Here is a 20,095-nt window from a genome sequence, read left to right as displayed (position 1 = left end):
CTGTGAGAAGCCCTCACACACACACTGCGCCGGTGGATCGGGTGATTCTTGAAAACCTGCAGCTCCCACATGTGAAGTTAGAACCGGATTGCTTCGAGAAAAATAATCTCTACATGTTGAACGTATCCTTCAGACGCTCATTAGTCACTTAGATCTGTTATGGTTGCCTTATACTTTTAAATGCTCCTTATTTTAGTCTAAAGAAAACCACACATGACAACTTAAGAGAATTTAGATTTCGATTTGTGGATTTCTTCCTTAACAATGGTGTATTTCAGGAGTGTCTGACAACAAACCACCTGAAGAAAGCAAAGCTCATGTTCTTCTACACTCGCTATCCGAGCTCAGTGGTGCTGAGGATGTGCTTTCATGACGTGCAGGTGAGTAAAACCTCATAATCTCCAAAAAGAAAGTTAAAAAAAACTTGTAAACCCTAAAAAAAAAAAAACTTAACGTTTTGCTTCAAGTGTTTCAAATCTAATCACATTATAAACCTTGAGATTTAGAACTAGCAAAATATCCTAAATAACATAAAACAAAAACAGCAGACAACAACATGGTAAAATAGCTGCATCATTTTATTTAATTCAAAACATTTTTACATCTAAAATGTTCACAATCATGTTTCCAGTTACACGTGGGTCGTGTTTCATTTTGCTTACCTGGTGCGTGTGTCGTCCACAGTTCACACGCTGCATCACCTCCCAGCTCATCAAATGGTTCAGCAACTTCCGGGAGTTTTACTACATCCAGATGGAGAAGTTTGCCCGGAGCGCTCTCCTGGAGGGGGAGGCCGATGTGAGGAATCTGACTGTAAGCAGAGAATCAGAACTTTTCAGAGCTCTAAACACGCACTACAACAAAGCCAACGACTTCCAGGTGAGGATGATCCTATGGACCTCAGAGGCAAGAGAAATTAGTAATAATAAGCTAAAAAAAATGTAAAAAATCTAATTAAGGAGCAGAATTTTTATTTTTTTTTATATTTCCCCCCTCATTTGTTAGAATTTAAATACATTTTTACTTGATGTTCAGCTGGATTTCTTAGAGGTCTTATTTTATTCATAGAGGCACAAATTTTTCACATTGAGTTTATAAATTCTATATTGGTTTGCATTTTTCCCCTGTTCAGATTCATCACAGTCCCAACTATACAGATTTCAAAACTACAATAACAACTGCAACAATTAGTAATCGTATAATAATAAATTATAGTGTAGTTTACATTTTCGCAACATTTAGGCAATAGTACCCCATTACAAGAGAAAAAAAAGGACACTAGAAATGATCTTTTAAATTAGTAAAAAAGTTGCAACTACAATTTCGGATTTGATCAGAAATCTGATATTGTAATGGTATTCAAGGAGAAGTTTGTTTGTTGCTTGTGACATGCCCCAAAGTCTGCATGCCGTCTTTTAAGAGAAGCGATTATTTAAGAGGCTATGACCTGTAAATGGTGATAATTCAATCAGGCATTGTGACTGAGGCAAGCACCTCCTCTACACGTTACAACAGACCTGATGGCCGGAGGAATTATATCTTGCAAAATAAGAATTTAACTGTCAACTATCAAATTAACTACTAAATTTACCTTATTTTTATTAGCGTAAACAAATATTAAAACATGTTTTAAAAAATCTGCACAGTGAAGAATGTTCCATGTGATATTTGATTTTTTTTTTTTTTACATGTTTAATTCTAGATGGTGAAACATGGACAAAAAAAAAAAAAAATGGCTTTTTTTCTAAATCTGTAAACCAGCAACATATGATTACAACCATATTTTCTTACACAAGATGGCATATAAGATTTACCGAATTCTATGTGCAGAGAGATAAAAATAAACAATAGGTCATTAGTTTGGGGCACAACTTGTTTTCCTGATTTGAGAAGTTAGCTCTTTGTCATCTAAATTTATCCAGGAACATCCGGGCGTCTATGAAACGGCACAAAAGAGAATATGTTTCTATAAAGGGAGGCTCAGGTAGATTATAGCTTAATGGGGCGTATATAGACATAAAGAAGAAAATTTTATGTCTATATAGTGGAGCTAAAAAAGTCTAAAGTTACATCATGGTGCCATCATAGATTCCATATCATCAAAAGGAGCACAATCTGATCATTGTGCCAGGCGCCTTTATTACTGCCACTAAAGTTTGTCCAAATGGGTCGTTTGCTCAGTTTATTTGAGCACTCATATAAACTGAGCAAACGTATCGGCTAATTGCTTGAACCGAAAGATACCCGAGCCCAGTGGTTATTGCTCAGAGGTTTTACAACCTTTAAAAGCAATTGTGGTTATATACTGAAGAAGTGAGAGGAACAAATATGCGGTTTCTTAATCCTAGTTCCTGACTGGAGAGAAATTGTCTGATTGGAGTTGGTTGAAAACAGTCAAGTGTCCACTTTGTTTGTCCTGTCACTTCTCTAACCTGCAGCTGAAAAACTATTTCAAGCTGCTATGAATTGATTATTCCAGGTCAAAATTATTTTGATGAATCTTAACTATCCTTTTAAGGTCAGTTTTTTATTTTATTTTTTTTATTTTTTAGATGCAAGAATAGTTTGCTTTTCTTTAGGCAAAGATGTGTCTAATTTAAAGTTTTGTGGTGAAAACAAACGCAATAAATTTCTGTATCCCATGATTCAGCTCTGACTGTTAAAACCGTAAATGTAAAAACTTTAGATTACGTTCTGCAATGTCAGAGTTTCTTGTTTCATGTAATTGGCCTCTAGATATTTCAGTTGGCCAGAAAGTCTGTCTTATACGGAAATATTCAGATAGCTGGAACAACAATGAAGGCGGTTTACATGTTGACCATTACCTCCAGAACTTGCTCATGCAGACAGAGAAAACAGCTAAGATCCAATTTGGAAAAAGGCAGAAAAAATATATTTTTTGTCCTTTATGGTGCATGGTTTTGATGAGAATACCTTTCAGCTTTCTTTACATCAGTAATACACTACAGCCTTGAAAACACTTCTGAAGCTTCAGAGATAAGGCTAAGGAATAAACAATTGCAGAATAATGTGCATCCAACTAAGATGAATTTACATAAAAACTAATTTTGCAGTTGAAAATGCATTTAAAAAAAAAAAATCAAACAAACAAAAAGAAAATTCTGAATATTTCTGCTAAAATCCTAGGAAGCATTTGTAAACACACTATAAAAATGTAGAGCAGTGGGCACAATGAGTATATTAACCATTAAAAATTTAAAGACGGCCTTAGTACACTTATGCAAAAATATTAAAGCGGTGGTGTCCAAAGAGCGAGAGCCAAACTCCTCAACTGTTCAAAGTCCAAATAAAAGAAGATGCTTTACTATTAAAGGTGATTTACAAATATATAAACTGTAGATCCTGGATTCATCAGGGTTTAACAGCATATTTTTAAAAATGCGTGCATTTTTAAAAATATGCCGAACCAAAATCTAAATGTTGGTTCAGTAGGTTCAAATGTAGGTCTAGTGAATAGAAGCAAGTTTGCAGGAGTAGGATTGTGGTCAGGGACTACACAAAATCAGCTTGTGGGGGCAAAATAGGCCCTCGGGCCACACGTTGGGCACCACTGCATTACAGCCAGTGTTGGCATAGTTACTTTGAAAAAGTAACTTTAATCGGACTACTGATTACTCCTTGAAAAAGTAACTTAGTTATATTACTGACTACTTGATTTGGAAAGTAACTAAGTTACATTAAAAGTAACTTTTTAGTTACTTCCAGCAGCTGTTAACAACAACGCTCCGCCTCCTGTGAAAATAACATTGAGCTTTGCCAATACTTAATTATCAGCTATTTTATAATGGTAACATCAACAATGTGTCTCCACTGATAATGTTGAACTGAAGAGGAGATTGTAGAAAAAACAGTACAAAAAAATAAAAAAACGTGAGTAATTTGTGTGGTCCACTGTTGTCTGGAAAACTATGAAGGATTTTAAAGCCCCCCCCTAAATCCCCCCAGCCTCCAGGTTCTGCGTTACGGCCCTGCGTTTGGTCTCAAAGCTCAGCGCCCAGATCTTCTCCTGCAGCTCCACAACTCAGATGGCTGCACAGATTTGTGACACTTATCGTATTATTAATAATTATAATGGCGTTAAGTTTCAATTATAATTATTGGCAACTATGGACACGTTTATTCGTGGCTGTTTTTACGTTTATTGCGCTGTTCATATTGGTCTCGTTGTTTGCCGTTTTCTGGAGCGCAACGCGAAGCTCGACGTCATTCCTTAACTTGACATTAACAAAGAAACAGCGGGACGGATCATCGGGGAAATGATGGACAGGGAGAGACTGAGTAAAACTACCTTAATGACGGACAAATTCTGGGATTTATTATGAGTCTCTGCTTATTTCCAAGCCCAAATGAGCAACTTCACGTTCAAAAACGAGCCCAAAAAGGCGCAACCCGCCGCTCATTAAATTTGCAAGCGACTTAAAAAAATGAAGCCCAAAGCCGCTTATAATAATCGGACTTGGCGACAGAAACTGAAAATAGTTCCAGTTTTTCCACCAACAAAATGCGCATCTCCCTCCATTGTTTACATTTCTGTCGCATAGAGACGTCGGTCACTCGACAAGACGCGTAGAGGAAATACGATTATGGTAAATAACAAAAGAAGATAGTAACGCACAGTGATTTTGATTAAGTAACTGTAGTCTGACTACTCGATTTGAAACAGCAACGCGTTATATTACTCGTTACTGAAAAAAGTGGTCCGACGTCAGTAACGCGTTACAAATTAACGCGTTACTGACATCACTGATTACAGCATAGATCTCATACATTGGCAGACACTGTATAGATTTAACAAAATTAAAATTTAGGTTGCGTTTCATTATAAAAAGGATTTGGTTAAGCGTAAACCTGGCAGGTAGAAAGGAAAGGAATGATTCAAACAGCATTATTATTAAATCCATCAGTGTAACAGAGATCCTGTAAGCCGTTCATCCACAACTTTGATGCACAAATAACTGGAGTTTAGAGAGGAAGAAAACTCCAGAAAATATTTGATATACAAGTAAAACATGCAATGCTTTTATAGTTATAAAACGAGGGATAAAGTCTTGCACAGCTCAACAATGTTCAGCTGTGGGAATTGGATGAGGTTTCATGTTGACATGATCAGTTAGGATATAAGAAATAAGAATAAAATATAGCATAGAATCATATTTAATCAAGTCGTCATTTTTTGGAATTCACTTTTAAACTTCAAGTAGCAAATAATCTAAAACAACAAATGCAATCAATTATTTTGGACTCGGGACCAGCCAAGCAGATTCACTGCGCTCATTGTGGAAAACCACACTTTGTATCAAATTAGAAATTGATTTGTGGTTTTTTAGAAATGCATTATAAATGTGCCAGCCATAAAACAAATGAAAACTGAAACATTTTCTTTTGACTAGTCACATTTAGTCAAAAATGTCCAGCATTTTTGTCTTTTTTTTTTTCCAACTCAGTTGGAAAAAAAAAAAAAAAAAAAAAAGTTATTTCAAAGGTAGATTTACGGTAAGGTTGCCTTCCTGTGGTATAAAACTATCTGATCTCGCGTTCAAGAATCTTATAATGGAGCATAGAAAATAACTAATGCTTTTACAATGCTGGTATGCAAATTTTAAACTAGCGACAATTTGTATGCAAGAGGTAAAAAATGTATGGAAATGATTTCTTTAGTTCTGGAATTATTTCAGGAAACTATTTCCTGAGCTAAGAAGAAAAAGTGAAGGACTGTTGTCCAGTGGACTGAATTAAAATGTGCTAATGGGCTGTTGTGTTCAGTAGATACTGGGTTTTAACTCCAGCTGGTTTGTTTTATATCACTTCACTAAGTCTTTACTTGCCTTGATATGCAAGACCAGAATATGCCTAAGAGCATCATGTTTATTTACTCAAGTTTTTTTTAGAGCCAACAACTGAGAAAATTGTTTGACTCCATTGTTTCTCACATGCGTTGTTAGGTTCCTGAGCGATTCCTTGAAGTGGCTGAGATTACACTGAGAGAGTTTTACATCGCAATTTCAATGGCCAGGGATCGTGACCCATCCTGGAAGAAGACAATCTACAAGGTGATCTGCAAGCTGGACAGTGACATTCCACCTGAATTTAAATACCACTTTGGATGAATGCCAGCCAAAAAGGCATCTTGTGCCACAGCGTGGACTTACCGAGTAATTTTGTTTTAAATGGGAAAAGAAAGGCAAATATATGGATGGTTAGTTATATGGATGTCAGAACAAGGTGAGTAATGGTTGATTATGTAGCTTCAACTTTTTACTAAAAAAGCTATTAATGTTAACTCAGTGAGTGATATTAAATGTTTTCTGTAACACGTTAGTTTTGAATGTCTTTAGGTTGCATAAAAAAATGCAAAAAAAAAAAAATTAATTCAGATTTGTGAAGGATTTGTTCCAAAACGCACACAAAACAGGGTCCACACCGGAGAGAAAAAATATTTAATATTTAACATATAAAGTACATTTTACTTAGATAAATACAATTTCAAAACTTACTCAATCTGTACATTTTTCCACATAATTAAATCTAGCACAATTACTTCCCATACTTACCATAAGTTCATCATGTTTGATTTGTTCTGTCGGTACTCAGGCAAAATGTCTCCAGGAGGATAAATGCTCTTTGCTCTTCTAGCTTCAGGGAACCCAGGCAGACGAATCCAGATTAAAATTCAGTAGGAAAATTCAAACCCTGGGTTTCCTTCAGTCTTCAAAGAGTTTAAACATGGAAAAGAAAAATGTTGATAACACCAGTGTCTTTTTTTTTCCATTACATGTTAATAAATTTCATACAATAAATGTAGCTACCCATGCTGAAAGAAAGTGGGTCCTCCTCTTCTTACATCATTTCTAAGAAGCACTAAATGACCTGACCTCTCAGATTTCTGGCAACCAACCCAGTAGATGTAACAAATCGTAAAGTCATATCTCAAATTCCAGTATCATCAAAAAAGGTTTCTATTTTCAAGATTTCAGCAAGAGAAATGTTATGACCTCTTTTAAGTCTGCAGACTTGACAAGTCGTCAAGCATACAGTCAGTGTTAGTCAAAAGGTCAATGCCACAAAGCTGTTTCTGGGCATACTAATGGAAAGTTGAGCTGAATGAAAGTGTGGTAGGAAAAAAAACAAAAACGCAGAAGCAACAGGGGTAACGTTAGTTTTTAGAGGACTGCGAAGCAAAGGATCTTTCAAGAGGTTGGGGAAGATTCACAAGATTTAGAGAGAGTCCAGAGTTGGTTCTTCAAGAGCCGCCAAATATATATATTAAAAAATAATGATCTACGACTAATTCCAGTCTTTGTGCTAAACCACTCCTGAAACACAGACAACATCAGAAGAATCTTACCTGGGCTAAGAAGAAAAAGTGCAGGACTGTTGTCCAGTGGACTGAATTAAAATGTGCTAATTTGGAAATCAAGGTCCCAGAGTCTGGAAGTGAGGAGGAATATAATTGAAGTTGCTTCAGATCCAATGTTACGTTTCCAGTCTGCAATGACTTTGGGTGTCATGTCATCTGCTGGTGTTGTTCCAAAATCAGAGCGACCACCTAACAGGACATGCACTAATTATCCAACAGGAGACTCAAACGTAATTACTTAGTTTGGCAATTTTTTTATTTTTAGGTCAGCCAGTGTAGAATTCTCTTAAATAATAAAAGTACAAATTTGATTAATGAATTGAATAACTACAAGTTAATTAATTTTTCAATATGAAGATTATGAGATAACGTATTAAAACATTCTGTTTGCAGTATTGTTTGGATATCTGTTATTTGGGTGTTAGCATTCATGGCCTATTCAGACTTTATAACAAGACAGAAAAAAAAGGAAAACACCAATCTGTGCAGATTACGGTTCACCACATCATGATCAAAAACACGTTCAAACGTATTAGGGTTCAAACAGTACCTCTGAAATGTTAATGACATTGATATTTCTTGTGACTCTTTCGCTGTAAAAAAGGTAAACCAGTTCAGTTGAAACAAATACCTTAGGACATAGTGAGTAGCAGCAGTTCAAGAAGGTGGTATATAAGGCTAAAAGTAATCCACAGAAAGACAGAGCCTTAGGCAAAATTGTGGAAACTATTGTTCAGCAGTGGCACTAAATGAACAAAGAATATTCCAGAGGCTGAAGGCAAATGTGGGTTCTTAGTGACTACAATTATCACAATAAGCTGGTAATAAAACTTTTCATAGAAAAATTTAAGATACATAAAAAGTTAATTTTGCATATAATTGCACAAAAATCAGGCAAAAAAAAATTATGCACCTTTTTTTCTTCCCAAAAAACAGAAAACAAAACAGTAATGAAACATGATGCAATAATCTGTGTTGCTTCTTGAGATCTATATTTCGAAACTTTAATATTGGATTAACATAACCCAACAATATTTTCCCTTCAATAAATGAAATTATAATAATCTTTTTCAATTACAATTTCATTTATTAAAGGAAAAAAATATTTCCAAACGTGCGACAATTATTGACCCCTTGTTCAATCATCAACAATCCATTATAAGAGTCAATTTCCTTTGTCGCAAAGACACACCTAATAATTAAGAATAAACAAATTACTTAAATTGCAAGTATTTTAAAGTGGGCAAAAAGGTCTGATGTTTGCAATGTTACATGTCCTGATTTAAATAAAAATTCAAGAACATAGCCAAGGTTATTGGCATCCATTAGTCAGGAACAGGCTGCAGATCCTTTTCTGACTATAGGAGTTAAGTTGATCACCAACAAATATAGAAAACATGAAATAAGAGTGAGAATGTTTTTTTATACGTTTATGACCTTAAGCTGAAGCACACTCTGATAATGCAGCAGAATAATGATCCAAAGAACACCAGTTTAAATATCTTAAATAACAAAACTAATATTTTAGAGTGGTTTACTCAAACTCAGACTTATAACTGATTCAAAATGGTGTAAGTTTAGGTCGATTCATACTCAAAAACACTATTTACTCAAGTTATTGCCTAATTAAACTTTGGGCGATCTGAAACATTCAAGTGCGACAAAAAAAGCAAAAACAGAAGTAATATGTAATGGGGAGGGTTACTTTTTCACAGCACTGGATGAGAAATAAGAAGTCAACATTTTATTGAAAGAAACTGGCTCCTTTTTTCTTTAATATTTTCATCACTACCTTGTAACATGCACCGCCAGTGAACTCTACCGGTGGCAGTTACAGGAGATGGGACTTAAACATCTTAATACACCTACTTCCATGTTGGATCAGTTTATATAAAAATATATACAAGTTCAATTTGCAAAAATATTAATTAACAGGGAGTAACAGGGAACCTAGACGAACAAGAGATGAGTACAGGTGATAGTAATCTTAGTCTGGAGATTGTAACTTTATGAATGTACAGAGACAAGACTATCATCGTAGATTAGCAATAAACTGAACAAAAAGTCTTGCCAAACATAAAGCAACACAGTCAATTCTCCGAGGATCATTATGAAACCCCACTGACAATTCTCATTAGTTTATAATGTTGTGAATCTTTTATTTTTTTCTCAACAACACATTGACTAAGAAACAATGTTACAGGTATACAGTACATGAAGTATAAAACAGAGAAAAAGGTAAAAGATGACTGAATACTTAAACAAAATAAGCACAGATTAACTACAACTCATACCAGAGGGAAAAATGTGTTCTTTATAATTATTAGTGAAGTGACAAAAACTACTGATAACTGTTGGGAATATTGTTCTGACGAATGTTTCACTACCAAGGAGCTGGAGCATCTTCACATTCTGGGCACCTGTGGAAAGCAAATAATGTTATTTAAAGATAAAAATGTTTACAATAAATAGTAAAAGTTAAAGTCTTACGCAACAAGACTCATACCAATAAATTTAAAGATGTTTGATTCAATGCACAATACTTTCACATCTAGCATTTAATATTACAATTTCTCCCCATCAACCAAACAACTATCAGTTGAAAGGAAAGGCAATTTGTATAAGTAAAGACTTATACAAAATAGAGCAAGGTAAAATATTTCATTCTTGTGTGTTAACAGCCTTCAAAGATGTGAGAATTTTTTAAAAGCAGTGACATAAACATTGTAAACAAGTGTTTCTACTTAGCCATGATGCACCAAAAGCTTAACATTTTATTGAAAACTATGGCTAATTTGTATTTGAATACACCATTAAAGGTCACAGATATTATACTTTTTCAGTAAAACTAAACTGATTGTGCTATTTCATCCAAAGCAAGCTTTCAAGACAACTCAACTGTCTTTAAATTGAAGATTTGCTGCAACCCACAGCATAAAATACACTAACTATACCATAAGTACAAATAAAGTCTATAAAAACAACATTCTTATAATAAGACATTAGTTTTTTATTATTTTTTTTTAAGAATTTATAAATTATCATCTAACATCCTTTAAATAAAACCTGAAATGCCTAATGTAGTAATTAAAATAATAAAAAATAAACCATACGTACCTTACTGTAAACCAAAATAAGGAATCAGACTATCCTAGAAATATTTTGTACGATTGAGAGCCCTTTGTGCGAACTGGCCACTCTCATCTGTAATTTTTTCCCAGTCCGTTTGTCCAACTACAAAACCGATAGCACGCTTTCGATCGGCATCCTTCTGCTCTTCAAGATCAGCCCATCGGACCTTAACAGAGAAGACAACCAACCAAACCCATTGTGAGCATGAAATGGATATTGGTCAATTCAAATTACATTTTCCTAAAAGACAGCTTCATATGACAGCAACATTTTTTTACCCTTTTCTTTCCTGGTGCAGACGTGCGTGTGGCATAGTCGTCTGGCAACTGAAGGTAGTCCTCTATGCCTGACAAGTGTTCACTGTCACGCTTCCTCTTCCCACCGCTCACCAGGCCGTCCAATTTGTCTTTATTAAGAGGAAAATTATCGCTAAGGTCACTCTTGTCCACCCAGTAAAAAAATTACCTAATTCTACTTCTGCAATTATTTTTAGGCAAAGAGTTCAATACAGAGCTTGGATCTACTCGGGGCATCCTTGCAATTCTGTTTGTTTACTTGCATTAATTAAAACAGAAAAGTAATGGTCAGGAGTTTGTAATATAGTCATAACGGTAACTGATTGTTGAACCACCTTTTGCAATAATATGTGGCAGAACATACTTTCTGCATCAGTTTCTCACGTAATTGTAGTCTTTTCTGCAGCATTGCTTACATTCATTGAGGTTTATGTATTTGTTTATGCACAACTCTCTTCAGATTCCACCAAAGCAGAACCAAAGTCTAGTCAGAAGAAAGTTCCTTTTACCACATTTATTACTTTCCTTTTCAGCCATGCAATTGTACATCTGATTTCATATTTGGGTTTTCTGTCTACATTTATCAGCTGGGTTGAGTCAAATTTGACTCTAGAATACTTTGGCATGCAAAGGAGTTCTTGGTGTACTCAAATACTGCACCAGGCCCAGATAATCATCCCTCTATCACCTTGCTTAAGATTTACTGCAGGGATCTAGAATGTGATCTAATTTCGCAATAGTGCGCCTAAAGAAATGAGGCTGCACCGATGGATCAGGTCATCAAGACAAAAAAGGGTCTCAACACACGGAAGGTCTCCCTGTCGTTCAACAACAAATATTAGGCCCACATCATGGTCCAAACCAGTGGTTCTTATCCCTGACCTTCAAGCCCTCCGGTCTTGCTTGTTTTAGGCGTCTCATTACTGCCATACACCTGAATTAAATACCTGGGTGACTAACAGGCCTAAGCAGCTCTAGATGACTGCAGAGGAGGTCATGCAATCATTTGAATCAGGTGTTATGGAGCATATGTAGGATAGAGAGTCTGGAGGACCAGGATTGAAAACCACTGGGTTAAACCAATCACGAGATGGTGAATGCCAGGATCCCCTTCTGATTGGCCATGTCCACATATTATTCTATGTCTTAATAGAAAGTTCAAGCCTGAGCCATGCAGAAATTGTTACCAATGCTCTGACAATGAGCCATCCACCTTCCAGGTTATCTGAACCATGGGTGGCAGATAGTTAAACATCCTTACTTTTGCTGCTGATTTGCTCATAAACTGCACCTTTGTGTCCCCAACCTGATCATGCAATGAGACTGTAAGCGAACATACAATATGAAGAAATGTGTTTTTTAATCTCTCACACGGTCGCTCAATACATGTTCAGGCACACTGAATCAGATGACTCTGGTTTTTTCCAATTTGTCTCAATATTACACAGTCTGATCTTGGGTCAATTTTATATTTTCTTTTCCTGGCATGAACAGTAATGATCTTAAATACTTGTAAACTAAAATCTGTAGGATGATGGACATGTTCATAACGGCCTAAAACACTTTGATGGCTTGCAGCAATTTCTTAAGGAGACAATACTGTTTTTTTTATGCTAAAAACAATAGACTCAATTCTACTGGCCCAGTCCAAGTAACAAAATACGCATAGAAATTACTTATGAGATGGAAATGGAAATATCTATACTACAGAGGAAGTGCTTTCATGATACAACAGAGATCTCAAATATTGAATACCTACCAAGTTTGGCCTCTGATGTGTCCATCTCCCATTTGCTTTTTGGAAGATATCCCTAGATTAAAGAAACACTGCAATCGTTAAATGTCTGGGTGACGTAGGGGTGGAAGAAGAAACTAGGAGAGGGGACTGGCTGAAAAGAGAGCAAAGTGGTTTATAAAAGGTTAAAAGACAAACAGGCAAAACCGGCATAACACTGCATTGGAAGATAAAACAGCACAATGAATGCTATATACATGCTGCTGGCATGCAGACAAATACCGGTATATTGCAACTCCTAAGTGACAAACTGATCATCATCAACTAAATGTTGATGAATTTGAAAAATAAAAGATCTCTACAAAGAACAAAAATAGTTTAAGTAAAAGTTTGGTTTAGTCTACAAAGATGGACTATCTGTACAAATAATCCCATCACTGTGTCTTTTGCTGAGGATGCAGTCTTACTGCTGAAAAAAAAAAAAAAAAGTCCTACAAAGATTTGCACTCAAGCTACATGCTCATCAATAAATAATTAACTGCACAAGTATCCAATCAATCAAGCCACAATGAGCCAAATAATAAAATTTTGGCATCTAGCTATAACTGATGTATCAGTGTTTTATGATTTTAACATGTGTTTGTCTAAAGTTTTTTTTATCTAAAGGATTTCATTAAAATCTACATATTACAGAATGACAAGTCAGAAGATGAATTATGACTATGAATATTCAAATGTTTCATAAAATAGGTGGCATAAAATTATTAATACATCTGACAAATTGTTGCAACTAAAAGTTGAACTAAGCCTCTTTTGAATTCCTACATTGTTGCTTATTTTTGCCAAATTATGTTGGGAGTATTATACGTTTTTGTCTCCAGCTGTTTTAAATGTCTATAAAACTATAACAAAAACTATTCTGAACAGTGAATAAATAAGAGTTTTCCTCTTAGATCAACATGGACTCAACCAACATATGCCATCTTTTACACATCTTTTAGCAGGAAGGAAATATGCATAAAAACTAATCTTTCTCATTTATCACATGTAGAAACAAAAACAGATTTTTTTTAAAATAAATCTTTCTTGCTTTTTTAAAACGAATTAAAAAAAATATATAAAACAGGATAAGGTTATGTAGCGAGTACCAACCTTTGGAATTTCACCTTTTATTTCCAAAGAGTTGTTGCTCTCTTACATATTTAAAGTAACTAGCTGGATTTTATGGTTTAATCAAGGTTAAGTCTGAGTTCAGCAAAAATAAATGAACTTCCTTAAAAAGAAAAAGACTCAAATATTTTATGACTATGTTGAACCTACTTACAACTACTCATTTTAAGATTCAATACTGAATGACGTTTAGGACATAATTTTGACTATTAAAGAAATTATTCAGTTGAGTGGTTATGCATGAAATGTCACAGATAATGCTTAGCGGACATTTGTAGTTCAGATAAAAAGTCAGCAGGATTCACATCTGTGAAACTCTCCAACATCAGGAAGGAAGATCTCTTGGTTGTTGGCAAATACTAGGCTTTCTTTAACCCTTTTCCTGTTATATTCTCTTTCCTCCAAGTTGCCCAAAAGTCCACTTCTGATGCTTTGGTTGATGTGTTCCAGGCGAAAAAGCAAAGTCCAGTGGAGGACAGGTCCTCCGAACCAAATAAGTAGAAATCTTTTAGGAGTGTTCTAGTGTTAAACATTAGAACATGCAAATAAATATATGCCCAAGTTATTTATTTTTTAATAAAGGTCCGTGAGACACTTTTTAAAATATTTTCCACCAATTTATTAAGTAACTTTTCAGGTGTGCCCTTTGTGCATTAATAATTAAGATTGTAGAAAAGACCACCAGCACTATCTCATTTTAAAGTGAACCAATGCTGTCTTCTGTGTTTATGAATCAAAGAGATTGTCATAAAGTAACTTCATATATGTAGAGACCAAACTGACTCTGTGAGCAACTTATGTCTGATTTCCACTGAGCAGTACTTCCTGGGTTGGTGTGGTATGCCATTTTGTCTTTATCCACTGTAAATGCAACCAGTACAACCAACTCGTAGTGCACCATTTCTCATCACCCTTTGGTTGTAGAGCCGTACAACAATAGTACTGTACGGTTAGGGTGGCGCTATTGGCGTAACACCACAAAGTCTATTGAATGGAGGACAGAAAAACATCACTACTAGCAGAAGACATACTAGAGAGTCACATTTGTGGTTAACACGTTAGGCGTTTGTGTTCAACTCCACCTCCCCAGTAGGAGTCTACCTGGCAGTGGAAATCCTTTCCTAAATACGCCGATCCATAAAATAGTGTACAGAACCACACCAACCCGAGCCGTACTGATTAGTGGAAACAAGGTATAATATGGCTCAGCAGCCACTTCCTCCTTGGCCTCAGCAGGTTTTGAAATGAATGCTGGCAGACTGTGATACACTGAGCCCACTTATTCTGTAATAGTTTTTAATCACTGAAACTTTCCTTACCCCACATCCCATTCTTAAAACCCATTTTAAATCAAGAATTGTTTACAAAGCGAAAGATTAATCAGAATCATCTCTCTTGACATTTGAGAGTTAAACACATATTTGTCTTCAGAATAATTATTTAGTAGTGTGTAGATGAGAAATAGATTCTTACAAAAATTCAGATTTCCTCCTTGCAATCTTAGCAAATTTGGGGAATTTCCACAGTTAAGGAGTTTTGTATGTGTAAAACCAACATTAGTTCGTTTCAATCCCTGTAATTTAATTTTTGTGCAAATGTGATGTGATATGATATTGCAGCAAGATTGAGCCAAATGTCTTATTGTAGCCAGGTGTGCATTGCTCAGAAAGCTGATTCAGAATAAACAAAGTGATAAATGCTGAATGTCTTTTTCACAAAGCCTCATCCAGACAGCTTCTCAAAATCATTTGGTAAACCTTTAATAAATTTGCCTAAAATAGAACCAAAGGTTTTTTTAAAACCTAATATGAGGATTACATGGTATTGACTAATTTGAAACTCAGCCCCTTCATCCCACATAATATTTGGTACTCCCATTCCAAGAAACTGAATCTTCTAGAGCAGTTTATAGTGGGCAGCTTTGGTTTGCTTTCAGATTTTTGTGTGAAAAGAAGCCAAACCACTGGAAAGAGTTACAATTTTGACATTGATTCAGACCACAGAAAACTAATCATGCGTGTAAAACACCCAAAGATGAAGAATTTACATTTTCACCTAAAGATTCCTTCATTACATATATATCCACAAAACTAATAAACTTCTTATTCTTTGAGTACATAAACTAAAATGTGTAAACTAATAAAGATTACATTAATTTAGAAAAGGTATGAGACGATGGTTGCTACAGTCAACCCCATTGGAAACAAAAAGTGTTCAAAGGTAAAGGGACATATGAATTACATAACTGCATTGAGGGATTTATACCACCTGTGGAGGAAAAGGTAAGTGAAAGTGTAAAAAAAAGAAAAAAAACGTCTGGTTCTTTTGGTTAAAAGTCATATTAACTACAGATTAAAATAAGCTGCACAAAATGCAAGATTCAGCCTGTCAGAAAATAGGTTAAGAGGCCAGAAGACTTATTAGCAAATAAAATGAAAAAGTGCCATCTTTATTGATATAGTTCGCCAAATTACACCGCAAAAATCGTGCCAATTACTATTTGTAAGAAATTTGCCAACACAAACTGAGGCTACAATGGCAAACAATTCAGTCTGCAGAGAGGATCACCAGAGCTGACATTCTCTCCAACCAGGACTTTTTCAGATCTATTGTCAGGAAAAGGAGAATTAAAATTTCTGCCCATCCCACATATCCTGGGCACATCTGTTTAGACCAGGGGTGGGCAGTCCTGGTCCTCGAGGGCCTGTGTCCTGCAACTCTTGGATGTCTCACTGGTCCAACACACATGAATCCAACAGCTGAATCACCTCCCAAGTGCAGTCAGGTTCTCCAGAGTCCTGCTAATGACCTCATTATTTGACTCAGGTTTGTTGAAGTAGAGATGCATCTAAAAGTTGCAGGAGATCGGCCCTCGAGGCCTGGAGTTGCCCACCCCTGGTTTAGACTTTACCTTCAAGTGGCTGCTACGGAGGACTTTTTGCAAAAACAAACTGCAACAGAAAGTTTTTCTCTTTAGGTCGTCTCTCTGATGACCACAATGAACACTTTACAGAATAATCAGTTAGCTACTCTGCTGAGCAACAAATTAAGCATGTTTACACTATCGCAAACTGCCTTTCTTTATTCTTAAAAAAGAAATGGCTGTACAGTGAATCCTCGTTTTTCGTGGGGGTTACGTTCCAAAAAGAACCTGTGAAAGGCGAAATCCGCAAAGTAGTAACCTTTAATTTTTTTTTATAATTATTATACAATGAAATACTCCATAATGCATTGAAACCAAAGAACCAAACCTTTTTACAGGCCCAAACATTTGTTTAAAAAATAAAAGTACTGTATAAACATTTTTTTTTTTTTTACAAATAACTACGGTGCTGTAAAATAATAATTTTAATCATCAATACAAACTGATGGTGGATTCCCGTGCCCGAATTACCGCCCCACCGCGACCCGAGTCATTGGATTAGAACGGGAGAAACATAGTTATCGGTAGTTGTTGTCGCTCTTTTTTTCTTCTGGGCAAAAGAATTCTTATAAACCGACAGGCCACCGTCGATTATGTTAAATTTGGCAAGCTGTTTTTACGTACGTGTACATATTAAGCCACGTTATTGACACACAGGTAGAGAAGTAGCGGAGAGACTGTTTAGCCAATCAGAATGCAGAACACAATGCAAATCCGTGAAGCAGCGAGACGGCGAAAGGTGAACCGCGATATAGTGAGGGTTCACTGTACATGCAATTACTGTTCATTTTATCCTGTATTTTACTTAATCAAAATTGTATATATTTATACTATATGTCTATGCAGTGAGCGCTTAAAAACCAAATTCTTTGTTTATACACACAATCTTAATCAATAAAGCCGATTCTGCCATTGGTTCAAAACACTGAAAGACATGACCACTGGGAATTAAATGCTTATGTGCATCATGATTCTGGTCAGGTGCCTCTAACAACATGCAAAGCATCACATTGCCAAGTTCATCAGTGAACACACAATGGTTTGTGTTTTAATTTCACAGCTTTAGCCCATCACAGTTCTAATTTTCAAATTTACTACAACCATTTTTAAGATTTGAGAGCAAAAGGAAACCCCACAAAAATCATTGGGAGTTTTATTATAACACATAGCCTCAAACATTCTTAGAAAGCTTCACATACTGAACTTTTATCTCCTCGATGAATAATATTATATATAAAAAATAAAACATGACCATGTAATATTTTCTATTCTTCAATCAGTGGTAGAAAGGCAGGGATGAGTTGTGCGGAAGCATAGTGCCTGAACAACCAATAATCTGTAAGGGTTGAAAATAGGAGAGCAACAAGCTGTAGAGGCTGAGCAATAGAGCATTGTATTCTGCCAAGTTAATTTACACCAAAAATGTTTCTATTGTCTAAAAGCTACAGATCTAGCATAATGTTCAGAGGTTCTTGTATATTTTTGTTTCCAACAACTGTACTGTGTTCTAAAAAAAAATCACAATAAGGGGCTTTTATGGACAAACAAAAGTCAGAAAAGTCATTGAATGTTACATGTAAAGATTTAAGGAAAAAAAGAGTCAGACATTTCAAGCAGTGCACATTAAATTCTTAAATGTGGCACAACTGAAGACAAAACAAGTACTAATATTTCAATGTTTAAATAAACAATTCTTAAAATGTATAGTTGGTATTGTATAAAACTAAGAAAAGGGAAAAGAGATTACACATTCTCTTACAAGATATAGGGACTTCAAAAAATATTAAAAGAACTTTTTTTTTGTTGTGTGGAAAACTGAGACTCAGATTAGTCAATCAGTATTTGTATAACACAGGGACCTACGTGTCCCTTAAGGTTAAGGACAGTTTTAAATGACAATTTTAACTGTCCAGAGTTTTAATCGTAACTGTGTTCAAAATCCACAGGAAGTCTTTCTGCTTCCCAAAAATTATCAGGAAAGCCAATTTCTGAGTTTGTTTATTCTGCTTTGTTTATCAAATAAATCTGACCATACAGGTCTGTATTTGAAGTGAAATAGCTAAAATGTGAGAATGTTTTTCCACTGAAGAAGACATCTTTATGTAGAAAAATAAAAAAATATAACTAAAAACGGCAAGCCTTTTTTCCTTGAAGCCTAGTTTGCAGTTTGTTTTGAGTACAGGAGGTGAAATTTCTGTATTCAGGCTGCCCAGGTGAAGTTACAGCATTATGCTAGGAATTTAAAAAATTCACAATATTACAGAGCTCTTTGAACCTTTCAGAATAGTTCTGAATAACTTTGGCTAAAAATGATTAATAAATAAACTTTACAAAATTGTATATTTTCAAATCCAGGTTAAAGAACTTTCTAAGATGTTTTAATTGAATAATTGATATGAATTTCCACAATGGAATGACAAGCATTAGGAAAATTGTTTTAGATTTTTTTTTATCCACCCTGTTTTTGCAAAGTTTGTGTTTTTCTTTATTTTAAAACCTAACAGAAATAAAATAGTGGTTCTTCAAAAATGAAATCTCCTTTACTATATACTTGTGAAAATATCTAAATACCTACTAAATATCTACAATGACATATTTTAAAACTAATGCCATATTTGCAGCTCTGAATAAGTTTTACTTAGATGGACTGAGACCAAAATTATTCTTGCTTATGAAGATTGCTCACCCTGAGCTATATTATTTAAAATTAAATGTGTTTTAAGCATCTCAATCTACAAAGCCTTCAAAATCTAAAGTTACTTCACTTAGAGATCTCTGCTGAAAAATGAAGGAATTAAACAATGAAGCATTTAAGTTGCAACAGTGCAAAGCTGGTCACCACATTTCATAAATGGTTTAAATGATTGCGACGTTTTATACACATACAAAAACAGTATTTATGCGTAGATTGTACCATATCTTATATTGTAAAGAGAGAATACTAAGACATTTTAGTAGTATGCTTTTCAAAACTTGCGTTATACCATCAATTTTCATTGGTTTAGTTTTATGTTTTACTGTGACTTACTGGAATCTTACATTAAGGGAAAAATTTATTTGATGCAAATTGTGTTTAAATATCATTATAGAGTTAGAAACACAAAACTAAAATTACAGCGCTTTCTTAGTCTTAGGGATTTCATCCGTTTTTGTTTGGTCATAAAAAAAAATTTACTCAGTGAATGATTTTTTTATCTTTTTGATTTAGGACTAACACTACAGATCAATCTGGAAAAAATTATTCAACAGAAGCAGACATGAAAATATGTGGCTAAGAGGTGGAGCTTTTTTGTCCTACCAGATCGCTCTCTTCTTCCTCCTCCCTCTTGGTTTCTTGGGGAACGTCTTCAGGGTTGAAGTCCTCCATTTCAACCTAAAAATTCAAGCAAATCAAAGTTTAGCTCAGTCACTGACAAGAAAGGTTTCAACTTCCAGCAGTAAAAATCTACTAAAAAAAATGT

General features: G+C 35.0%; 1 protein-coding gene across 5 annotated transcripts in view; it reads right to left on the bottom strand.

The window, feature by feature from the left end:
• Positions 1–651: 651 nt before the first annotated feature.
• ylpm1 (YLP motif containing 1) overlaps positions 652–20,095 on the bottom strand; it is a 30,088-nt gene continuing 10,644 nt past the window's right edge. For 4 of the 5 annotated variants that reach the window (XM_044105954.1, XM_044105952.1, XM_044105953.1 and 1 more), the window contains 5 exons: positions 19,933–20,007; positions 12,566–12,617; positions 10,789–10,916; positions 10,496–10,676; positions 9,364–9,798 (listed from right to left, as the gene is read on the bottom strand). In XM_044105954.1, coding sequence (XP_043961889.1) covers positions 10,530–10,676; positions 10,789–10,916; positions 12,566–12,617; positions 19,933–20,007 — 402 coding nt within the window. In that variant the 3' untranslated portion in view covers positions 9,364–9,798; positions 10,496–10,529. Of the gene's footprint in view, positions 812–9,363; positions 9,799–10,495; positions 10,677–10,788; positions 10,917–12,565; positions 12,618–19,932; positions 20,008–20,095 lie in introns of those variants that run through there. The other variant, XM_044105956.1, reaches the window with a different exon arrangement.

This window comes from Gambusia affinis, linkage group LG22 (genome assembly GCF_019740435.1).
Source record: "Gambusia affinis linkage group LG22, SWU_Gaff_1.0, whole genome shotgun sequence".
In the NCBI taxonomy this organism is placed as follows: domain Eukaryota; kingdom Metazoa; phylum Chordata; class Actinopteri; order Cyprinodontiformes; family Poeciliidae; genus Gambusia; species Gambusia affinis.
This window is presented reverse-complemented; position numbering and strand designations above follow the sequence as displayed.